At 43.3% G+C, this 23,158-nt stretch overlaps 1 protein-coding gene across 2 annotated transcripts; it reads right to left on the bottom strand.

The window, feature by feature from the left end:
* Positions 1-27: 27 nt before the first annotated feature.
* MCL1 (MCL1 apoptosis regulator, BCL2 family member) lies at positions 28-5,074 on the bottom strand. 2 transcript variants are annotated; one of them, XM_082615368.1, is made up of 3 exons: positions 4,297-5,073; positions 3,703-3,950; positions 28-3,015 (listed from the first exon to the last, which is right to left on the bottom strand). In XM_082615368.1, exons 1-3 carry the CDS (start codon positions 4,985-4,987, stop codon positions 2,899-2,901), a joined length of 1,056 nt encoding a protein of 351 aa, XP_082471494.1. In that variant the 5' UTR covers positions 4,988-5,073; the 3' UTR covers positions 28-2,898. The 2 variants fall into 2 exon arrangements, with proteins under 2 accessions (XP_082471494.1, XP_082471495.1); XM_082615369.1 differs by lacking the exon at positions 3,703-3,950 and having other exon boundaries at positions 4,297-5,074.
* Between the last annotated feature and the right edge of the window lie 18,084 nt (positions 5,075-23,158).

Consider the following 23,158-nt stretch of genomic DNA (forward strand, 5'->3'; position numbering starts at 1 on the left):
TTGATTAGAAAACACCGGTACCACACCTTGCATTTGAATAAAAGATTTATTATTTTCATCTCAGGAAAAACAGGAAGTTAGGGAAACACACTGCATTTTACAGCCCACATTAGTTTGTAGTTGGTCCTAACCCTTCCTGGCACAGATGTAAACAGCATTAGCTGTTTTAACCAGAACCAAGGTGTTCACCCCCAACAGAATGTACACAGACACTAGAGGACTGCAGGGTTTTCCCTGAGAGAAGCATCAGACAGACAGAAGTTGCTGAGAGCCATCTTTCCAGGCAGCCCCTCCCTTTCCATTTTGGAGGATTTGCCTGAACTACGCAGCTAGTCAGCACTTAAAACATGTGCCTCTTCTCCCTACAGAAATCACCCACCCTGCCCCAAAGCACTTGGGCTCCCTAAGCCCTCACAGCCTCTGACCCAAAATAGCAACTGAAGATTCTCATCTACATTTCAGCAGTCACACCTAGTAAACTGGGGAGTGGGGCCCCTAAACTCCATCAATCTACAGCTCTGTGCTTATTTCCACAACTGGCTATGGGGAGACAGGCCTTTTGAGTCACCTTAACTAGATCCGAAGGTTAATTAACTATATAAAGTGCTTTTAGGTCCTTAGAGATAGACATGATATAAATAAGTGGTTTATGATCAAGAATGATAAATACACAGATAAAAATAGTTCTAGCTAGATGACCTTAAGGCTTGGAGAGGGGCGGGCAGGGCAATTGTTCCCTTATTACATTCTTAGTCATTTTATTCATGCCTATTTTTGTCCGGAGTCCACATACTAAAGGTCACGTTCAGAAGCTGAAGGTTTCAAAATGACCCTGGTTCCACTATCAAAGTTTTCTCCAGTTTACTAGTAGCTTTTATATAACTCTGAGGTTTAACAGAGCCCATCAATTTCTATAATTTTAAGTGAGCATATTCAAATGCAAAAGAACCTAGAGAAAGTCACCTAAGATATCATCCCCTCTTTTGAAAATCCCTAAGGAGATTTTGAAAATTTCTCCCCAAAGACAGGATTAAGCAACAACCAGTAAGATACTAGTCCACGGAAAAGGGACTCTTCTCACCTCATCACTGTTACTGTCAGCACCCATTGTACTGCCACCTCCTAAGGATAAAATTCAAGAAGGATGAAGGTCTGTGGACTCCTTGGGCGGTCACTTGGGTTCCTAGAGCCAAAAACTAAAAGGGCTAGTAAGAGTTCAGGGATGGCAAGGTAAATTTGTAGGAACTATAAATATCTGTAGAGGGAGCCGAACAAGCAGCAAATATTTCAAGGAAGGATAGAAAATAAACGGTAAGTTTGATAAAACATCAAGTCTGAAGTCCATAGAGATGCCAATGCAAAAATTTGAAACAAAGTTTGAGAATCATTAATAGAAATGAAATAAGTATTCGTTTTATTAACTCACTAGGCTTAGACCTGTGTTTAACAAGCAAGCCTAGTAATAGCACCATGGTTAGACTATAGCCTGCTTTTCCAAGCCATCATTGTACAATTTATTAAGCAAACAAGGGATCAAATGTCTCTCATCCACCCAATGTGATCTTTTTATACATACTCCTAATAAGTCCCATTTGGAACAGCTGAAAATCTTTTAGCAAAAGCTTTGAAGATGAGCTCATGAACTCAGTTAAAATTTCACCAGTTAAATTAAGACAAATGAAAGGAACTCAAATGAGTAGTTGCCCAATCAGAGCCCATTACTTCTAAGTCATCAGCCCATGTGCCCCGCCCTCCCAATAAATCCTTAAAACCTTGACTCAATTATTGAAAACCCACATGTAACAAAGTGAAAGGATTAATTTCCATTCCTCAATTTCTCAGCCCCAGGTTTAAAAAAAAAACAAAAAACAAAACCCAAACAGGTATTTAAGAAATACTTACCAAAATCAGATAGGAAAATTAAAGCCTGCATAGTTATGAATCAGAATTGTTGTACTACAACCAGGTTGCATACAATTACATCAGTTGGTTCTGTATACAATCTAGAACTGACTAGCACAAAATTTAGAATAGAAAAAGCTATAAGAAACAGGTTCCTAACTACAGAAGTTGTAAATTTCAAAAGGGTATGAAAAAGCTAATGTAATTTCAGACTTTTCTCCCTTTACACTTCAACCAGATGTTCTGTAAAAATATATACAATTTTTACAGACGATTACAAGTTTTTGTCTTAAAAACAGAATATTCCAGATGTGTAATTGAGCCTTAAGTCAAGTATTCTTGGCCATGACACTAGGCTAATAAACTAGGAATCACTCAAACCAAGCCAAAGGAGAACAGGTATAAACATCCTGAGCATTGGACTTTCTATTCAAGAAGCACATCTAGGAAAGCTAATTATAGAGGATAAAGCTTCCCTTCACACTCTGTTGTACAGTGTTGAGGCTTCTAGTCATAGGTTCTATTACTTGTAGCTTAAAATCCATTTTACACATAACGCTGGCGTTGTTAGTGCTCCTACTTTAACACTATAGAAGTTAATGGATTCAGTGGGCATATTTAATGAACTCTATGACTAGCCTGGCTACTGGCCACTTTCCTGTTCTAGGCAAGGTAATTAAAGTCTCTCCACCCTACCGTCTTCACTAAATCTAAAAGTCCTCCTCCGTGGCCTCCCAAAGTTTGCCTGTTACTGAAACTGAATTCCACTTCTTTCAGACAGTGACTCTTCAAGAGGGATTACTTTTCCCATGTATTTATTCCTGTTAGCCATAAGCCCCCTGCCGCTTGCTTTTCTATATTGCTACAGTAGAACTCCTGGAGGTTATGGCCTGCACAGCTTGAAGTCCAACTTCATAAATACATCTGATTTCACAGCAGGCGTATGTGGTTTTGGTGGCTGGAGTTGGTTAAGAGTCAATTATTGCACTTAAAAGGCTATCTTATTAGATACGCCAAACCAGCTCCTACTCCGGCAACACCTGCAAAAGCCAGCAGCACATTTCTGATGCCGCCTTCTAGGTCCTCTACATGGAAGAAGTCCACAAACCCATCCTAGAAAACAAACAAAAAAGCAGTTTCAAGTACGGGCTTCCACTGGCTTAAAAACACTATTTACAAAGAAAAGATGAATTAAAATATCTAAGGTTTATTACCCCCAAACGCAATGACGAACCAATTATTATTTACCCCCAGACTGCAAAGGAGACACATTATGCAATTAAAAGGGAGGTGGAGCACGCTCAAAAATGTATTTGCTATCACGCCCAGGTGATTCTTATTTCTTAACCAATAAAACAGCCTACAGAAAACCAGGATTTTTTTTTTTTTTTTTTTGCGGTACACGGGCCTCTCTCTGTTGTGGCCTCTCCCGTTGCGGAGCACAGGCTCCGGACGCGCAGGCTCAGCGGCCATGGCTCACGGGCCCAGCCGCTCCGCGGCACGTGGGATCCTCCCGGACCGGGGCACGAACCCGTGTCCCCTGCATCGGCAGACGGACTCTCAAACACTGCGCCACCAGGGAAGCCCCAAAACCAGGATTTTTGATACAATTCACGACAATCATACCATCTCTAAGGACCAACTACTTAAATCAACATCAAGCAACCAGAGGTCCATTAGTTAGAGCCTTGAAAACCGAGTTGTGCATCTTAAAAACCTTTAGCTATCCCCTCTTTCTCTATAAAATCCTCCATTTCATTTCCACTCCAAGTCCCCTCCTCAGCCTTAAAACAAACTTACCCAGCCTCTTTGTTTGACTAGCCAGTCTCGTTTTGTCCTTACGAGAACATCTGTGATGCTTTCTGCTAATGGTTCGATGCAGCTTTCTTGGTTAATACTCTTCAAGTGTTTGGCCACAAAGGCACCAAAAGAAATGAGAGTCACAATCCTGCCCCAGTTTGTTACTCCGTCACTGAAAACATGGACCATCACTCGAGACAAAGATTTGACATCGTCTTCGTTTTTGATGTCCAGTTTCCGAAGCATGCCTAAGAGGAAGAAAAGCATGCAGGTTCTCACGGCCTCTTTTGTCTAAACCAGGGCACGATTCGCCTGCCCACCCACGGAGGGGGAAATCGCTATTCGGGCTCCATAGAACTCAGGCTGATCCCACTTGAAAATTGACATCCCACCCTTTCCGGGCTTTGAGCAGAGCTGCCATTTCCAAAAGAATCAAGTGGGTGGAAACAATGACTCACGGCCAGAATATTCTGGTTTCAGAAATAGGATGAGAGTCGTTTCAACACTGACTCGTTTCGGTTTCCACCCACCTTTGGTGGGTGAGTCCAGAGAGTTGAAAAAAGGCAGCGCGGCCTTCGCGAATAACCCCCTTACCTTGGAAGGCCGTCTCGTGGTTCCGTTGCACACCGTCCCCGACCCGTCGCAGGGTCTCTAACGCCTTCCGGCTGGCGGCCCCAGACCCGCCCAGTGGCTTCGCGTCCTTGGTGCCGGTTGCCTGCTCCCGGAGGTATCGAGAGATAATCTCCAAGGACTGCCGGTACAACTCGTCCTCCTCCTCCTCTGCTGGGGGCGGCGTCGAGGGGAGTGAGCCGTCCTTGCCCGAGCTGTTACTGGCCTCGCCGACCAACTCCAGCAAAGGCAGGACGGCCGGCCGCTTCCCTAGAGGCTCCGGCTCGCACCCGTCCAGCTCCTCTTCGGGCGACATGATGGCGTCGGAGGCCGAGGATTCCATCTCTTCGGGCGGCGAGGCGCGGCGGGTGGGCGCGAAGAACAGCAGCCTGGCGGGGGTCGCGGTGACGTCGGGGCCCTCGGCGCCAATGGGCGAGGGCCGCGCGACCCTCCGGGAGTCGGGCGCGAGAGTGGCCGGGGGGCTCGGGCCGGCGCTTCCGCCAATCACCTCGCCGGCTTCCCCTCCCCCTACCTCTCGTCCGGCCGTGGCCTCCTTTCCCGCAGCCAAAAGCCGCCTCCCCGGAGCGGAGGCGCCGCTGCCGCTACCCGGTCCCAATCCGGCCCCCCCACAGTAGAGGTTGAGTCCGATTACTGCGTTTCTCTGGAGGCCGAACATCTCAAACCGCCGCCGCCGCCTACTGAGAAAAATGGGGGAGGCCCCAACTCCTATCTTGAAGAGCGGAAGTAACGAGTGAGAGAGGCGCTCCTAGATCACGGTTTTAGGGCCCAGTCCTACGCAATGGCGTCAGCAACGCTTAAAAAAAAAAATTGTATCCTTAAATGGTGAAAAGGGCGGAATCTTCCGGAGGGTTGCGCACGACACCAACCGCCGGGTTAGGGCAGGGGCGGGGCCTGGGGCAGGGCGGGGCTTCCGGCTCTTCGGAGCCTCTCGCGGCCGGTTACGTAACAGCGGCTCAGGCGCTTGGGCTGGTGGGCTCGCTCTCTTGCCCCGTGCTCACCTGGGCTTGCTAATAATGGCTCTCTCTGGGCTTCCCTGATCCCTGATTTGCGAGACCCTGCTGTTGTTTTTGTGCCAGAGGTTTTTTTCCCACACCAAAGTCTTAACCATCTAGTCGCTCAGACTTTGAGGAAAGGGAATGAGTAAATTCTGCCACGGATGGGGAACAACAGTCTTAGATAATATGGATAAATAAGAGGGCACTGTTGGGAACCAGTAGTTATTTTGCACATCTTCAGCTCTTTGGAAATGGGGACGCTCCATGGACTGCCCTATAGAATCATTTTATGTAAGTTGACAAAACGAAATTTTTCTGCTCCACCTAAATTTTATTCCTGTCTCCCTGTTTGCTTTCTCCCATTCCCCATCTCTACCCTCTGGTGCTATTTACATACAAGCCTTGCTCTGTCAGCACCTCTTCTGAGACATTTGACTCTAGCGGTCAACCCCTTGAGGACAAGGATCCTGGTATATACCGTATGTATGAATTAACATTAATTGAAGCAACCTTTTTGTTAAAACACCTGTAAAAATAATAATAACTAAAATTCAAGAGCAATATATTTCAGGGACATAAGCAGGAAAGGTGAGCAAGGTTCCTATTCCCGAAAATATCAAGTTAGTAAGGAAATAGGGCATCCATACCACACAATTATGTATTTGGGCAAGACCTAGAACCATGGAGATTTATATGTGGCAGAGAGGATGGAGAGAAACATCTTGTGGCTGTAGTGAATAAGAAATGGTTTCTCTATTTAAGGAACTTCCAGTCTTGCACAGCAACTATCCATAATGTGAGATGGAATTTATGCTCTATAGGAGGCATCAACAACCTAATATTGGAGTTGAGAGGTTGGAAAATTCACTTTGGACTAGGAGAGCTAGAGGAAGAAGACTTTATGGAAGAGGTAGCTTTTTCTGCTTTGCTTTCTAGAATGCGATTTTATCAAGGGGAGAGAGGTTGAGCAAATTTGCATGCAAAAGCATTTTCTTCTTCAGAGGCTGAAAAAAGAAATGCGTTGCAGGTTTCACCTTAATTATAGCCAGAAATCTCAAGTGCTCAGTAATCCTATTGCATTTCCTTAATCAACTCACTGTCCTGTGATCCAAGGTGACTATTGCACATCATCTCTTCTATCCTTAAGCCTGCATAATTCCCTCCTCCCTTCCTCACTCTCAGCTGTTAACTTACTTCACTGAGAAAATGGAAGCAATCAGAAGAGAAAAACTTCATGTCTCACCACCAAATCTACTAATTTACTCCTTCTGTTTCCATTCTTTCTGCTATTCCTGTGGTTAAAATGATTGAACCTTCTCTGCTATCTCAGATCAACCTCTTGTGCACTGGATCCCATCTTCTTTGCCTACTCAAGTACTTGCAGTTATCCCTTGCATCATCACTTTCTCTCTCCCTATGGAATCATTTCATTAATCAGCATACAAACTTGATATTCTCTCTCACATCTTTAGAAAGCCTTCCCTAGAACCTAAATTCTTTTTTTTCTTTTTGGCCGCACTGCGCGGAATGCGGGACCTTAGTTCCCCAACCAGGGATCGAACCTGTGCCCCCTGCAGTGGAAGTGCAGATTCTTAACCAGTGAACCTCCAGGAAAGTCCCTAGAACCTAAATTCTTTTTTTTTTTTTTTTTTTTTTTGCGGTACACGGTCCTCTCACTGTTGTGGCCTCTCCCGTTGCAGAGCACAGGCTCCGGACGCACAGGCTCAGCGGCCATGGCTCACGGGCCTAGCCGCTCGGCGGCATGTGGGATCTTCCCAGACCAGGGCACGAACCCGTGTCCCCTGCATCGGCAGGCAGACTCTCAACCACTGCGCCACCAGGGAAGCCCTAGAACCTAAATTCTTGATGTTCCCCTTTGTAGCAAAAATCTTTAGCCTCCTTACTTTCTTTTCTCTCTTGAACCCACCCCAGTCAAGCTTTCATTCCCCCCACTCCACTGAAACCATTCTTGTCAGTGTCAGCAATGACCTCCACATGACCAAACTCTAGTGGTTAATTTGCAGTCCTCATTTTACTTGACCTCTCATTAGTATTTAACATGTATTTAATTGTTCCCTTCTTAAAACACTTTCTTCATGTGCCTTTTAGGGAAAAATACTCTCCTGGTTTTCCTTCTTCCATGTGGGCTACTCTTCAGTTTTATTCTTTTCCACTGGCTGTCCACTTGATGAGGACACTTATCGTGTTTCCCTTTGTAACCTAGCTATGCCTGACCCATGGCAAACACTCCATTGTTGAATGGATAAATCTGAATGTTTACTAATATGGGATATACAAAAGCTAGAAAAGCGGGATGGGGTCATATTATTGAGGGCTTTGAAAGCCAGTTGAAGAGCTTAGAACTTTTCTAGGCAGTTGAGAATCTCTAAGAACTAGAGTACCATGATATATGCTCTAATTTAGGTTCATTACTCTAATTGTTGGTTTTAGAATGGATCGAGAGAGAAAGGATTGGAAGTAAATAAATTAGGAGGCTACTGCAATATGATATAGGCAAGAATTAGGGACTTCCCTTGTGGCGCAGTGGATAAGACTCCACTCCCAATGCAGGGGGCCTGGGTTCATCCCTGGTCAGGGAACTAGATCCTACACGCATGCTGCAACTAAGAGTTAGCATGCCACAACTAAGAAGCCCGCCTGCTGCAACTAAGATCCGGCGCAACCAAATAAATAAATAAATATTTTTTAAAAAAAGAATTAGTGGTGACCTGAACTCAGGTGGTGGTAGTAGAAATGGAAAAAATAACATGACACTGTGGAGGCAGAGTCTACAGGGCTTGATGACTAAGAGGATGGAAGAACAGAGTGTGACATTATCATAAAACAGGCATCCATATTATACACGATCAACAGGTAGACCACCTTCCAGACTACTATGGACTGCCCTAGAAAGCCACTACTCTCACCAGTGGGGGAAGGGATCTATGCAGCTTAGAGGCAAGGAGTCAGCATGTTTCCAGGATGTCTGGGAGGTCCTGTCCTCAGGGAATTTTACTTCACTTAGAGGGTCTTCTGATCCCTAACATTATTCAGAGTCACAGGAGCCTCTGGATTTGTACACACTCCATATCAAGAATGGCTCTTGGGGCTTCCCTGGTGGCGCAGTGGTTGAGAGTCCGCCTGCCTATGCAGGGGATGCGGGTTCGTGCCCCGGTCCGGGAAGATCCCACATGCCGCGGAGTGGCTGGGCCCGTGAGCCATGGCCGCTGAGCCTGTGCGTCCGGAGCCTGTGCTCCGCAACAGGAGGGGCCACAGCAGTGAGAAGCCCGCGTACCGCAAAAAAAAAAAAAAAAAAAGAATGGCTCTTGTTCTTAGGATAACTATATTGGCCACAGTCCTGAACCGGAAAAGAAAAGCATTGTTGACATCTTGATTATGTCATTCTTTCTTGTAGGCATGAATCCTTTGAAATGTCCCCAAATTGTGAGCACATTTCCTCCTTAAAATGTGCCTTTGTTTCAGAGAATTCATTTACATAATTTCTTTCAAAATAGACAAAGAAAAGGTCTTAACATAGGATCTAAGATGTACTCCAATAGCCTTTTTTTTTAAATTTTTTTTGCCGCACCATGAGGTATGTGGGATTGATTATTTATTTATTTGTGTATTTTTGGCTGCTTTGGGTCTTCGTTGCTGCACATGGGCTCTCTCTAATTGTGGCAAGTAGGGGGCTACCCTTTGTTGCGGCGCACGGGCTTCTCATTGCAGTGGCTTCTCTTGTTGTGGAGCACAGGCTTAGTTGCTCCGTGGCATGTGGGATCTTCTGGGACCAGGGATCCAACCTACGTCCCCTGCATTGGCAGATGGATTCTTAACCACTGTGCCACCAGGGAAGTCCCGGCATGTGGGATCTTAGTTCTCCGACCAAGGATCAAACCTGCCCCCTGCAGTGGAAGCACGGAGTATTAACCACTGGACAGCCAGGGAAGTCCACTCAAATAGTCTTGTTCTCCACTCTCTGGGGCCTGAAATTGGGCATACTTAATATCTCATGTTGCCTTCCCTCCTAATTAAAAATCTCTTGCTCTTGGGCTTCCCTGGTGGTGCAGTGGTTAAGAATCTGCCTGCCAATGGAGGGCACACGGGTTCGAGCCTTGGTCCCAGAAGATCCCACATGCCACGGAGCAACTAAGCCTGCGAGCCACAACTACTGAGCCTGTGTGCCACAACTAGTGAAGCCCACACGCTTAGAGCCTGTGCTCTGCAATAAGAGAAGCCGCTGCAATGAGAAGCCTGTGCACCGCAACGAAGAGTAGCCCCTGCTCACTGCAGCTAGAGAAAGCCCACGCCTGGCAACGAAGACCCAATGCAGCTAAAAATAAATAATACTAAATAAAATAAATATAAAAAAATCTTTTTAAAAATCTCTTGCTCTTATCCTTACCATCTCTCTTAATTACTCAACCCTTTTATTCCTCAGCCTAATAAAGCAGCGTTTTTGTTTTTGTTTTGTTTTGTTTTGAGGCCCTATATGTAACCCAAGTTTGGGGAGGCTTTCTACTCAACTGATAGAAATTTCCAGAACTACTGGAGCACCTTGTTCTCTTTCTCTAAATTGAGGCTAATCTTTTGCTTATAAACTATTTCTAAGGCTTCTTCATACCATACTCAATCACATTATCCTCTAATTTTTGAGGGTTGTAAAACTCCTGGGTTCTAATCAAATAAAATCACATTCACCAAGGTAATCTAGTAACCCTCAGGTGGACTTATTTGAAAATGCTCTAACATGATATTAAAAGATCATGTAGTCATCTTTTTGCCTTATTTCTAAAATGTACGTAATTTTCCCCAAACATTCCTCCCTGTGACCATAAATAATTTCTAAAGATTATTCTTGATCACACACTAAAAAGTTGATCTCATGTTTTTATGTCAAAATCATTAGTTGAACTTCTTGCTTAGTTGGACATTTCTTACATTTCTTACTGAATACCATACTCTTTCATACTGTGCCTTCAGTATCTTCCTACCTTGCCATCACAACACTGTAATCTATCATCTTTGCCTATAAGATTATAATTTCGGGCCCTAGTCTCCACAGGTAACACTAGCATAGAACTAGGGTTCAGTAGCCTTTCATAAGGTGTGACAAACATTGCTAGTTGCCTTATCCAATATTCATCCTTATTCCTTTCTGACAAACCCAGAGTTGGCATAGTGGTTCCATAATGATCGGGAACTCATATTCCTTCTGTTGTGTTGTTCTGCTATCCTCATACATACTTTTCTACCTCATGGTCCAAGACGGCTAGCTTTACCCATCTTATCTGCATTCCAACCAGTGGGAAATACAATAGAAAAGAGAAGGCAAAAGGTATCTAGCTTTCTTTATTGACACTTCCCTGAAATTGCATACCTTTTTTTGTTAATATCCTGTTAGCTAGAAATTAGTTACATGGTCTCCTACCTGCAAGGGAGTCTTTATTCTAAGCATGCAGTCTTTATTGTGAATGTCTGTGTGCCCAGCTAAAAATTGAGGGACTCTGTTACTATAGAAGAAAGGAAGCATAACCAGCAGTCTCTACCACTATGTGTAAAACTATATGGAGAATGTTATAAAATTCTATTGAAATACATTAAGCAAAACCCAATAGAGACACAAACCATATTCATATATAGGAAGACTCATAATTGTAAAAATGTCAGTTCTCCTTCAAAATGATGTATAGACTAAATGCAGTTCCAGATAAGGAGATTGATAAGTTGATCCTAAAACTTACATGTAAGACCAAAGGGCCAAGACTAGCCAAGAGGCTCTTGAAAGAAAGAAAGAAAAAAAAAGGAACAACAATGAGGGGACTAGCCATGAAAGGGGTAGTAAACTTGGTTTACTACTCAATTTTAACTTTTCTCCTCTTGGCCTGGGATATGTAACTCAGACTTCTCCTCTGTGAAGTCTGACAGTGGAGCCTGCAATTGTTCAATTCAATTTTCTGTGAAACATTGTAATAGCAAAAAACTGGAAACAATCTATATGTCCAACAACAGAATGGTTAGATAAACTGTGATACATTCATACTATGGGATCCTTACTATAGCAGCTACAAAGAGTGAGATAGCTTTACATGTGCGGATATGAAAAGGTATCTGAATCATGTTAAGTGAAAAAAGAAGATGTAGAATAACACAAACCATCTGATACCATTTATGTTTTAAAAATCCTGTACAACTACGTATTTCTACATGTAACTGTATATCCATGTAAATACATAGAAAAAAGTCTGGAAGGATACATAACTAGAGGACCAGGATTTGGGGTAATGATCAAGGAAGACTTTGCCTTTGTCTGTAGTTTTTTTGAATGAAGATTTTAATCTCTATTATTTACAAGTTTTATAAAGGAATTGTATTCATATATTATTTATAAAATCAAAATAAATCAAAACAACCCTATCTCATCCCCAAAATTACATCTCTAGGTTTTAGTTAGTTTTAATGAGTCAATAGTGATAGGGTTAGTACTGAAGAAAATCTAAGGGGACTTAAGGCTCTCTCACAGTCCAAGTCTACAACCAGGAGGTGATGATTTATTTCTACTTGATTCAGGTCACATCTGGACCAGACTTAGAGAGGTACATTGACACAATTTGAGCTCATCTAGAAAATAGGGAGATGCCAGGAGTCCATACCATGTCAAGGAGCAATAACTGAAGGAAGGGAGAATGTTTAGACTAGTGAAATGAGATGTAGAGAGAAGTGGTCCTCAAATGAAGAGTGTTTTTTATTTTTTTTGCCAGGGGGTGGCTTTCTCTAGTTGCTTCTGCTCTCTAGTGGGGGCTACTCTTCGTTGCAGTGCGTGGGCTTCTCACTGCAGTGGCTTCTCTTGTTGCAGAGCATGGACTCTAGGCACACGGGCCTCAGTAGTTGCAGCACATGGGCCCTAGAGTGCACGGCCTCCATAGTTGTGGAGCGCAGGCTCAGTAGTTGTGGCTCACGGGCTCTAGAGCGCAGGCTCAGTAGTTGTGGTGCATGGGCTTAGATGCTCCACAGCATGTGGGATCTTCCCGGACCAGGGCTCAAACCCGTGTCCCCTGCATTGGCAGGCAGATTCTTAACCACTGTGCCACCAGGGAAGTTCCTGTTTTGTTTTTTATAATGAGGGTCGATTGATGTATTATTTTATTTTATTTTTTAAAATTATTTATTTGGCTGTGCTGGGTCTTAGTTGCGGCATGTGGGATCTTCGTTGTGGCATGCGGGATCTAGTTCCCTGACCAAGGATGGAACCTCGACCGCCTGCATTGGGAGCGCAGAGCCTTAGCCACTGGACCACCAGGGAAGTCCCTCGAAGAGTTTTAATGAGGGTGAAGACAGTAGTAAATTCTAAGACACTGGAGTTATTCAAGAAAAAACTAAATGATCACTTGTCAGGGATGCTCTGGAAAAGATTAATTCAGGAGGAATTAGAACTAGATGATCTTCAAGGTTCCAACTAACTCTAAGAGTCTACTTTAAATTCCCTTGGTCTCAGCCAGATTTACCAAACCCCAAATCCCTAAAACTCCCTTCTTTTGAGTTGTTTTATGGTGGAGAGGATCTTAGCCTTTCAAAGGCTCTTTGGACTACAAACTGGAAGGAATAATCTCGTTATCCATGAGTGCCAATTAAATGCCTCAGAGAGGGCTTCCCTGGTGGTGCAGTGGTTGGGAGTCCGTCTGCCAATGCAGGGGACACGGGTTCATGCCCCGGTCCGGGAAGATCCCACATGCCGCTGAGCAGCTGGGCCTGTGAGCCATGGCCGCTGAGCCTGCGCGTCCGGAGCCTGTGCTCTGCAACGGGAGAGGCCCGTGTACCGCAAAAAAAAAAAAATGCCTCAGAGAATATAAAGATGATAGTTGGAATGTTTAACAAGTACCAATTGAAGGGATGTAGTAAAATTAAAGTTTAATTTTGTCTCCTGACACTGAAAAATTTATTTCAGTAGGAGATGTTTCCCTCTGATCTGGATGAAAATTCCAGCATCCCCCCCTAACATTTCTTCACCTTTGGGTAACAGTCTTGTGATCACTTTAAGTAGCAGAACAGACTCTTCACCCCACAGCTAGGATCGGTATAGCCTGCAAGCTTGCCTTTGTGGAATAATGGTAGTTGGCTTCTCCTCTACTTCCTCGATGCTGACACTGACACCTCCTAGAATGGGGCAGAAGGAAGAGGGAGGAATATTCTTGGTGGCTTCATGCTCTCCTCATGCTGATGTTGAAAGCTGACTGTCTCATGGGCATTTGTGTGGATCCATCAGAGGCTTCCCTGCTGGGCCTTTCAATGGCAATATCAGCTTCCCTTAAGTGAGATGATGCATTGTATTTCTATGGCCACCACTACCCCCTCATCTTTCTGTTTTCCAGAGGTCCATTCTACATGGAATCTTTCGTAAAGAGTCCCACTATGTGTCCAGAAAGTTCTCTTGAGCAGGATTTACCCTGGCTTCATACTTGGTTCCCAGGATTCATGTATATTTGACCCTTTGTCAGAAGGAAGTGCAGTTGCTTCCAAGATGTAGCTGTCCCATAAGGCCCCCCCTTCTAGGCTTGAGAAGAGGGAAGTACTCCCCACACCCTCTCCTCCAGATTGGATGTGTATCACAACACAGTAGTAGCTCTCTCCAAAGAAATCTCATTTGTAAACCCTATCCCCACTTTTTATACTCTTGAAATGAGGATTCAAGACTTGTGGAACTGGTCCTTTTTAATTTCCTTTAAATCTTTGCATTTCTGTCTGGTGTCTCCCTTTGGAATTTCATACCTATTATATCTTGGTACCCCAGCTGAAACATCCAGTTAATCTTAAGTGTAAAACATAATCTCCTTTATCAACCTGCTTTACATCCTTCCCCATTCCCTACCTTCGAGTCTATGTGATTTAGTCATACTTCACAGGCCAAGTCATAGGGTAGTCATCAAGTTGGTCAGACGTGGTTTGGTTACACCTCCCTTTAGTGATAAAAAAGCCAAGCTAATGTCTAGGGCCCACTACAATGATCCCACTGCCCATGAGAGGGAAAGCTCAGGACTCCCTCTTGGCTCCAAACCTAATTCTCCATGAGGGTGTACCTAGGACATTGTTGTTTTGGGTGGGGGGCAGCCATGGACCCTGGAGTCTGTCAATTACCAAATGACCTTAGATAAATTACCTTTTCTGAGCTTCATTAAACGTCTGTAAAATAGTCTTACCTTCTAATTCAAAATTTAATTTTAATCACATAATTAATGTATAAATACTCTCCTTATAAAAAAAGCAAAACATGAAGATGAGACTAACTTTCCTTTGGTTACCACCTTCAATCCCATTCCCCTAACTCCCTTCCAGATGTAACCACAATTCTTAGTTTAGAAATTATCTTTCCTTTTTCAATCAAATCTGTTTTAACCTGTAAAAATAGGATAGTAATATCTATTCTGTGAAATAGGACAGAGGTGAAAATGCAGGTGCATAATGTTTTCTTCTATTTTCTCAGTGTGTTGGGAGGAACTGAGACCTCCTGCAGGAACATAGGTGTACACTAAATTCAAGCTGAAGAAGAGAAATCTTACCTATTTTCAGGGTTGGAAATACCTGCCCTTTATCTGATATTAGAAAGTTCCAGGTTTTTGTTTTTTTTTTTTTTTTTCGAAAACAATTCAGTAGACATCATGCATAGAATCTACAGTGGGAATAAGCCCCAGCCTGTTACACCAACACAGGCAGCCTGCTCTTGGATAGGGGTCTGCTGGAGAAGGGGAGCCAGAGCCGAAGGCCCAGAGAGCACTCTGCCTCCATTATACTCTTCCATTTCAGCCAGGCAATGATTTTATGTATTGTGTCTTTTCTTTCATTTCAAACTACTGAAAGGAAGAGATCATATACCCAGATTTTCCTTCCCAAAACAGCTTTCCAGCTGATTACAACAAAGGCAAAAAACAAAGCAATCTTCCCACACAATTCTGCTCTTCCATCATTCTACAGGACGAGGGACCCTCCCACAATAGCTTTTTTCTACTATCAGAGAGGACACACAAGCCAAGATTTCCAAAGGCACCTGTGGTTGGTTCCCAGGTGCCCCCGAGCAGGCTTTTATTTTAGCATAAGAACAAATTCCATTTAGTGAGCACGTACTTTGCCAGCCATGATACAAGTTTCTTTACATATATCCAATTTAATTCTAACAAAAGCCATATAAGGTTTGTATTATAATTATCCTCATATTACAGACTAAGGGACTGAAGTTCAAAAAGGTTAAGTAATTCTGTTTTTAAACTGTGACTTCCTGAGGCAAGGGAGATGTTTAAGAACAATACTCGTCCGTGGGAAGTGTCATCTGGGAGCAGGAATGAGAAGCATGAAAATATGGGGAGAAAAGGAGAGGTAGGACAATAGCAAATTAAAAGAAAGAAAAAATGCATGTCCCAGTAAGAACTGCCATTCATCCCCACTGCTCAGCCTGGGCCATACCCTAGGGTGTGTGTTTGTGTGTGTGTGTGTAAATCTTCATAGCAACCAGCTGGTTTATGTCTCTCTATGACAACATAGTCTTGCAGTGTCTAAATATGGGCACTGGTGAGGATGAGTGTGGGCTGGGGAGGGGAAGTAGGACCGCTGAGTCAAGGGGAAATTGTGCAGAAAGGGCAGATTCCTTTGGTGTGCCCTCATCTCTCCCTCCCAACCCACCCTCAAGATAGGAAAGGGGCTTAAAGCCCTGCTCTCTCCTTGATTCACAGCAGTTACATGTAAGAGCTAAGCCTTGCTTACATGTTGTCTTATTTTAACCAATTATGTAAATTCCTATCCAGCGAGGGAGATCCCCTTGGTGCAAGAGGGGAAGGGTAGAAACTTTTGTTTCCCATTTTCACCCCAGGTGCCACTTTCAGGGCCACTGAGGGTAGAGAGAGGTCGGAGGATCCCATCTGATGAAGGCATGGTGGCCCCAGAGGGAAAGGTGAGGGAGAGAAACCAGGCACAAGGGTGTAGGAATAAGAATAGGCACTGCTGAGAGGATTAACTAGCCCCAGGCTTGAGCTACAAGAACCTTTTCCTTAGTCAGCACAGTGGTTCCCAACCACGGGATCCCAGGGAACATGTGGTAATGTCTGGGGACTTTTTTGATTGTCCTGACTGAGCATCTAGTGGGTAGAGCACAGAGATGCTGTTAACATCCAAAAATACACAGGACAGCTCCCATAACAAAATATCTAGTTCAAAATGTCAATAGTCCCAAGGTTGAAAGTTAGAATATTCTGGTCCTACATGAGTCCTCTCCTCCGTCCATTGCAGGAGCACCAGTGATAGATCAAATTACTTGAAGGGAATACCATGGGATGCCAGCTTATTACCCTGGGCCCTGAGTTCCTCTCAAACTTCCAACTCAAGTATTTTGTTTGTTTACTCCTAACAAAAACAAATTTAAGCTGGAGTCCCAAATTTGCTGTAAAGTCAGCTTCTAGCGAAGAGGGCCTTGGGTATCAGAAAAGCTGCCTGACGGAGGCTGTGCAACTGGACAAAAGGCACGATCTCTTGGCCAGTGTTTCACTGAACTCAATGATCTCAAATGTTCCTTTAGTTCTAAACTCTGTACTTTTGGATAATTCTTGCATGTAGCTGTACACAATTTGGGTCAATGGACAAGGAAATGACTCAGAAATGTAATGGAGGGAAGTCTGAGGGTGTTTCAGACTTTCCTAATCATAAAAGGTGCTTCCGACATGGACTTTACCAGTTTTTTTTTTGGTTTTTTTTTTTTTTCGGCTGCGTTGGGTCTTCGTTGTTGCACACGGGCTTTCTCTAGTTGCTGGGAGCGGGGGCTACTCTTCGTTGCAGTGCACGGGCCTCTCATTGCAGTGGCTTCTCTTGTTGCAGAGCACGGGCTCTAGGCACGCAGGCTTCAGTAGTTGCAGCATGCGGGCTCAGTAGTTGTGGCTTGCGGGCTCTAGAGCGCATGCTTAGTAGTTGTGGTGCACGGGCTTAGTTGCTCTGCGGCATGTGGGATCTTCCCGGACGAGGGCTCAAACCCGTGTCCCCTGCATTGGCAGGCGGATTCTTAACCACTGCACCACTGGGGAAGTCCCAGACGTGGACTTTAATGTCAAACCAGGACTCATGATCACTGAATGATTCCAGGTCTTTCCTTTGTATATTTGAGTAGGTGGTATCTACGTGGGGTGATTAATGGTGCTGGTGAAAGACAGTTCAAGGAATCCACCTGATTCAGATTGGGTAAGAAGATAGATTAAGTTGTCTCTACCCGCCCCCCACCCCCCCAAAAAAATTTCCGCCATAGGTCTGCTTATGTTCGAATTTCTACCATGAGAGTTTTATATGCAGTTAAAAATATAAATATTTTAGCGTAAGTATCAGTTCGATGTTACTAATTGGGTTTGGAACTGTAAGGTAGCTGGCACTTGATCAAGAATGATGCTTCTTGATGGGTATGTAGCTCTAGCAGTTAATATGAATAACTTGAAAAAAGTTCTTATACTGTGTAAATTCTATTCAGTTCAATCTTTTCAATCTAAATATAATAATAAAGATTTAATAACTGAGTTCATATTTTGCATTAATCTCTAAGATCTACCCATGATAAATATATGTCAGAAGAAGGTTCAAAAAAAGCCCATCTAAAAACACTAAGTGCCTCTGTCACTAAACTTCCGTTTATACCAAAACTTTTCTTTTACCTGAAGAGGCCACTTTACCACAATGTGGTTATCAGTATTTAGTGCTCTCTTCCTGTCATATGTTAACGTTTTACAGAAAAGCTATCCTTGGTTGACCTTCTGAGCACTCGGCCTTTACCTGTTCTTTTAGTCATGTGGCTCATCTAGAAGTTTTCCAAAAGAGAGACCCAGCTTTGTGTGGGGAGTACCCTTCCAACATTGTTCTCTCATTTACAAGTCTCATTTCCCTGCTTATCCACTACTGCTGCCATTCAGAGACTGTTGAAAGAGGTCAAACTCTTTTTATTGTTTTCTGAATACTTATAGATTAATCTGAACATAAGTTAGTGAACAATTTATTCCTTCAACAGATACTTATTGAACACATATGTGCCAAACACTTGATGCTGGGGATATAGCAATGAACAAGACAAAGCCCTGGTAGGAGTTCAATAAATACTTGATAAAGGTGTGAATGAAGGACCCTCCTCCAGTTGTTCGCTTTAGTCTAGCTTACTTGTTCCTCTTTGTAATCATTGTTCAAGCTACTGTTCCATTCTCTTTCTCCTAGAATGTCTTCTCAGAGATGGAATGCTTAATCTTCCCCTCAGAACCCTGAGAGGGAGGCCTGAGGAGACTGGATTCCATAGCCCTATGGGGCCTTCAGTCAAGACTGGTACCAAACAACTTTTGAACCAAAGTTGGGAACCTTAGGCTAATTCACTGCACAAGTGGTTCCCATCTCTATAATCTTTGGACCCTGCCCCAAATACAGATCTCTCCTACTTATACTTTCATTCCTGGTCCCCTCATTTCTCTGATGCCTCACACAGAAACTCCTCTTTAGAGAATTTCCAACCCACTCATTCAAATTACACTGAGGTTATCCCCAAACACAACTTTATTTGCAGACCTAGAGGGTTTTCCCCTCCTATATCAGAAAGTGGGGGAACAGAGATACTCCTGGTTCCCTAGTGTCATTTTCAGGCCCTTATTTTTCCAAGATTATTGCACGCTACCCCTCCTGCTTTGGAGTTCATCCCATCAAGCTAAACTCTCCTTCATATTCTCTGCTATTCTTGGTCACTCCCACACCAGGACTGGCAGCTGGCTTCATCTTCTCCCCAGGCTTGCATAATTCTGGATTCATTTAAACACCTTGATTTACTAACCCAACACTCTAAGCCCATAATTCTTTTGTTGTTGCTGTTGTCATTTACTAAGCTAGACACTTCCATTTTCCTTTTATAAAAATAGTTAGGTCTAATAAGAGATAACAGTACAAAATCTCAGACACATGAGCCACCTACCCTGGCAGTTGGATATGGAAACTCCCTTAGTTCTTTAACTCTCCAATAATCTTTACCTTTACTCCACTTAGAAAACACCCATTCCTATTGCCCTTGTCATTATATGGAAGAGTTCCAACTCTGAAATCTTAAACTCCAACATCATTCTGACACCATGTCCTGCCTGTGCTTCCAGTTTTACCACTTTCACTTCTAAATCATCTGCTCTTTGACCTTATCAAGACTTCTCTTGACCAGAGTTTAACGTTCCTTGCCAGTCTGAATTGGGTGGCTTCCATCTTTCACCAGCACCTTCAATCCCCTTGTTCCTTTGTTAATCCTCTTCATCTGTCTACAAATCATGATCCAGGATCTATACAATAATATGTCTTCTCTGCTCTTGTACCCAGGCAGTTGGGTGTTGCTAGAGAAGACAGCAGAAATATATGGATTGATACCATTCCAATGGATGATGCATTCCAAGGATCACATATTCATGGTTTCTGTTATACCCTCAACATTGTTTCCTAACTCTTTTAGTTTTTTCTTTTTTTAATTAATGTATTTTATTTTTGGCTGTGTTGTATCTTCGTTGCTGCACGCGGGCTTTTCTCTGGATGCGGCGAGTGGGGTCTATTCTTCGTTGTGGTGAGCGGGCTTCTCGTAATACTAAATACTTAGTATTTTTTATCATCGCTCTTTCATCCTCCTCCCTTTCATCCTCTCCAACACTATGGCCACTCTTCTTAAGCCCCCTAACTCCCACTTCCCTCACATCCTATTCCACAAAGAACAAGGAAGCTGTCAGACAAGGACTCCCATCAATTACCTACCCCTATTCACAAACAGCTGTGAGTTTACTCTTTGTTACATCTTCACCTTGAGTCTCATGCAGGATGAGGTATATATCCTCCTGCTTTAGACCAATTCCTTACTCAGCTGACTTGCTAACTCAGCACCTCACCTTGTACAGTGGCTGGCACATAGTAAGTGCTCAATAAATGTTTGCTGAACTATTGTTTAATTAACCACATCCACCTGAGCTCTTTCTTGCCCCCCAACTCCCCGTTTCTTTTTGGAACCCTGCTTTTTGGTTATCATCATTCTCTATTGAGCTTCTACTTTTACTTGTTCCTTTCACTTGGTAAATATACATGCCTATCATTCCCATCCTAAAACAACAACAGCAAGCAACAAAACCTTCGCACACCACTCAGTTTTACATGCAAGATTCTACCTCTACCAATCCATTGAAACTGGTTTCAAAAAGGTTATTAACTGGCAAATCAAACAGACACCCTTTAGTTGATTTTTTTTTTTTTTTTTTTTTTTGGCTGCGTTGGGTCTTCGTTGCTGCGCGCAGGCTTCTCACTGCAGTGGATTCTCTTGTTGCAGAGCATGGGCTCTAGGCGTGCAGGCTTCAGTAGTTGCGGCACACGGGCTCAGTAGTTGTGGCGCACGGGCTTAGTTGCTCCGTGGCATGTGGGATCCTCCCGGACCAGGGCTCAAACCCGTGTCCCCTGCATTGGCAGGCGGATTCTTAACCACTGCACCAGGGAAGCCCCTTTTAGTCCATTTAAAAAAAAACATTTTGTGATTTTATTCATGCTTTTAGAATTAAAATTACCGCTAGTGATCAAATACATGCTCACTGCCAAAATCCTGAAAAGTACAGAAAGTGGACACACACACCTACACACCTTAAACCATAATCCTGGCGAACAGTTATTCACGATTTTGGCACACTGCTTTCCTGAAATTTGGGGGCACTTTTTATTACATAGGTGAGATAGTCTCGTTTTTAAACTTAACTTCTAATAGCATTTTACACTATTGACTGATTGAGTTTCTCCATTAAACTCTGTCCTTGGGCACGACATCTTCCTGATTCTCCTATTTTGTTGGGCCCTTTTCTCTATTCCCTTCAGAAGTTAGCCTTCATCAGGATCAGTTCTTCAGTCTGTCTGCTCTCTATATTTTCATGGCCATGGCTTTACTAGTACATCTTAAAGTGTACAGAATCTGTATCTCCTATTCTTTTTCTCCAACCTCTAGACTCATAAATCCAGTAACTTTCTAGTCATCTACTCTCGGATGTCCTATAGACACCTCAAATCAACTCTTCTGCAAAACTGAACTCAGTGTCTTCCTTGCTAAACTTGCTCTTCCAGCTGTATTCTCTCTCTGGATTATGGCATCATCATTTACCCAGCAACTCAGGCCAGAAACCTCGGAATTTTTTATTGGAGTCATCTCTTCCCGAGTCCCACCCCCATGAAGTTCTGTTGATTGTACTTCTCATATATCTCTTGAATCTGTTCACTCTTCTTCATCCTCACCATCATTACCTTCTTTATTTCCCAGTCATATCTAACCTACAGTACTGTAGCAACATACAGTCTGTCTCACTCATAACTAACCCATGGTAACAGTTTACTAAGTGTAGTACAGAATTCTCCACTTAGATGTTTCATTGTTACTTTAAACTTATTATGTCTCAAATTGAATTCATCATCTTCCTCTTCACAATAGCCTTAACCCTTCCCAACTTTTCCATCCCATTAATAGCATCTCTAATACATCCATTTTACCCTCTCCAATCACTTCCTGACATTGCAATTAGAAAGATTATTCTAAGGAGCCAATCTGATCATGTCATTTCCTTGCTCAAAATCTTTATTCAGCAGCTTCACATTGCCTCCAGAATAAAGTCTAAAGGGCCCTTTGTGATCTAACCCTTGCTTCCCTCCACCGACATCTGGCCTCATTCCTTGCATGCTATGCTACAGCTACTCTCAATTATTTTAAGTTTCCAGAACGTAATACCTCTGCATCTTTTCACATACTGTTTCTTCCACCTGGAAGACCTTTCCCAATCTAATCCCTTTACCTAAGTCCTACTACTCCATCATATTTCAGCTTAGAAGCTACTTTCTGTGAAGGGATTTTCCTGACTGTTCTTCTCCCACCTGCCCAAATTAGGTGTGTATTCTGTGCTTCCAGAGCATTTTGTGCTTATCCCTATCTTAGCACTGAATCCTTGTATTCTAATAATTGTCAGTCTACCTATCTTTATTATATCCCCCAGTAGTCTGTAAGCTCCCTGGGGGCAGGAACCATATCTTAGGCACTGTTGTAGTCCCTGAAGTAAGGGCTTTTCATGCTTTATCTTGCTTAATCATCACAACAGTCATTTGTGGTGGGTACTACATCATTCCTATTTTACAAAATAAGTAAACTGAAGCAAAGAGAGTTTAAGAAACTTGTCCCAAGTTATCAAAACCAGGAAACCTGACACTAGAACCAGTCCATCACTAAATCTATTACCTTTAAATCCCTTCTCCACACAATTTGGCAGTGACCTATCTAAAACACAGAACTGACAAGATTTCTTCTTTGTAATCCCCTCAGTGTTTCCTATGCCTGCCTGCAAGCCATATCCTTGTCTACCTTCCTGGCCTGGTCTCCACTGACTCCCCAGGACTCACTTGATACTGCTACTGCAGAATCACCACAGATTCCACAGTTTCATCCTTCTCTAAGTGTTGGTCCCTGTACAAAAATGCCCTTTCTCACCTTACCTTTCTGGAGAAATCCTGTTCCTCCTTCAGAATTTGCTCCATGATACCTTTCCTGATCACTTTTTCTTTAAAAAGATTAATTAATTAATTAATTAATTAATTAATTTTTGGCTGTGTTGGGTCTTCGTTGTGGTGCGCAGGCTCTTCGTTGTGGTGCGAGGGCTTCTCTCTGGTTGTGGTGTGCGAGCTCAGTGGTTGTGGCACACAGGCTTAGTTGCTCCACGGCATGTGGGATCTTAGTTCCCTGACCAGGGATCGAACCCATGTCCCCTGCATTGGAAGGCGGATTCTTTACCACTGGACCACCAGGG

This window comes from Mesoplodon mirus (assembly GCF_964341445.2).
Source record: "Mesoplodon mirus genome assembly, chromosome: 3".
In the NCBI taxonomy this organism is placed as follows: Eukaryota; Metazoa; Chordata; class Mammalia; order Artiodactyla; family Ziphiidae; genus Mesoplodon; species Mesoplodon mirus.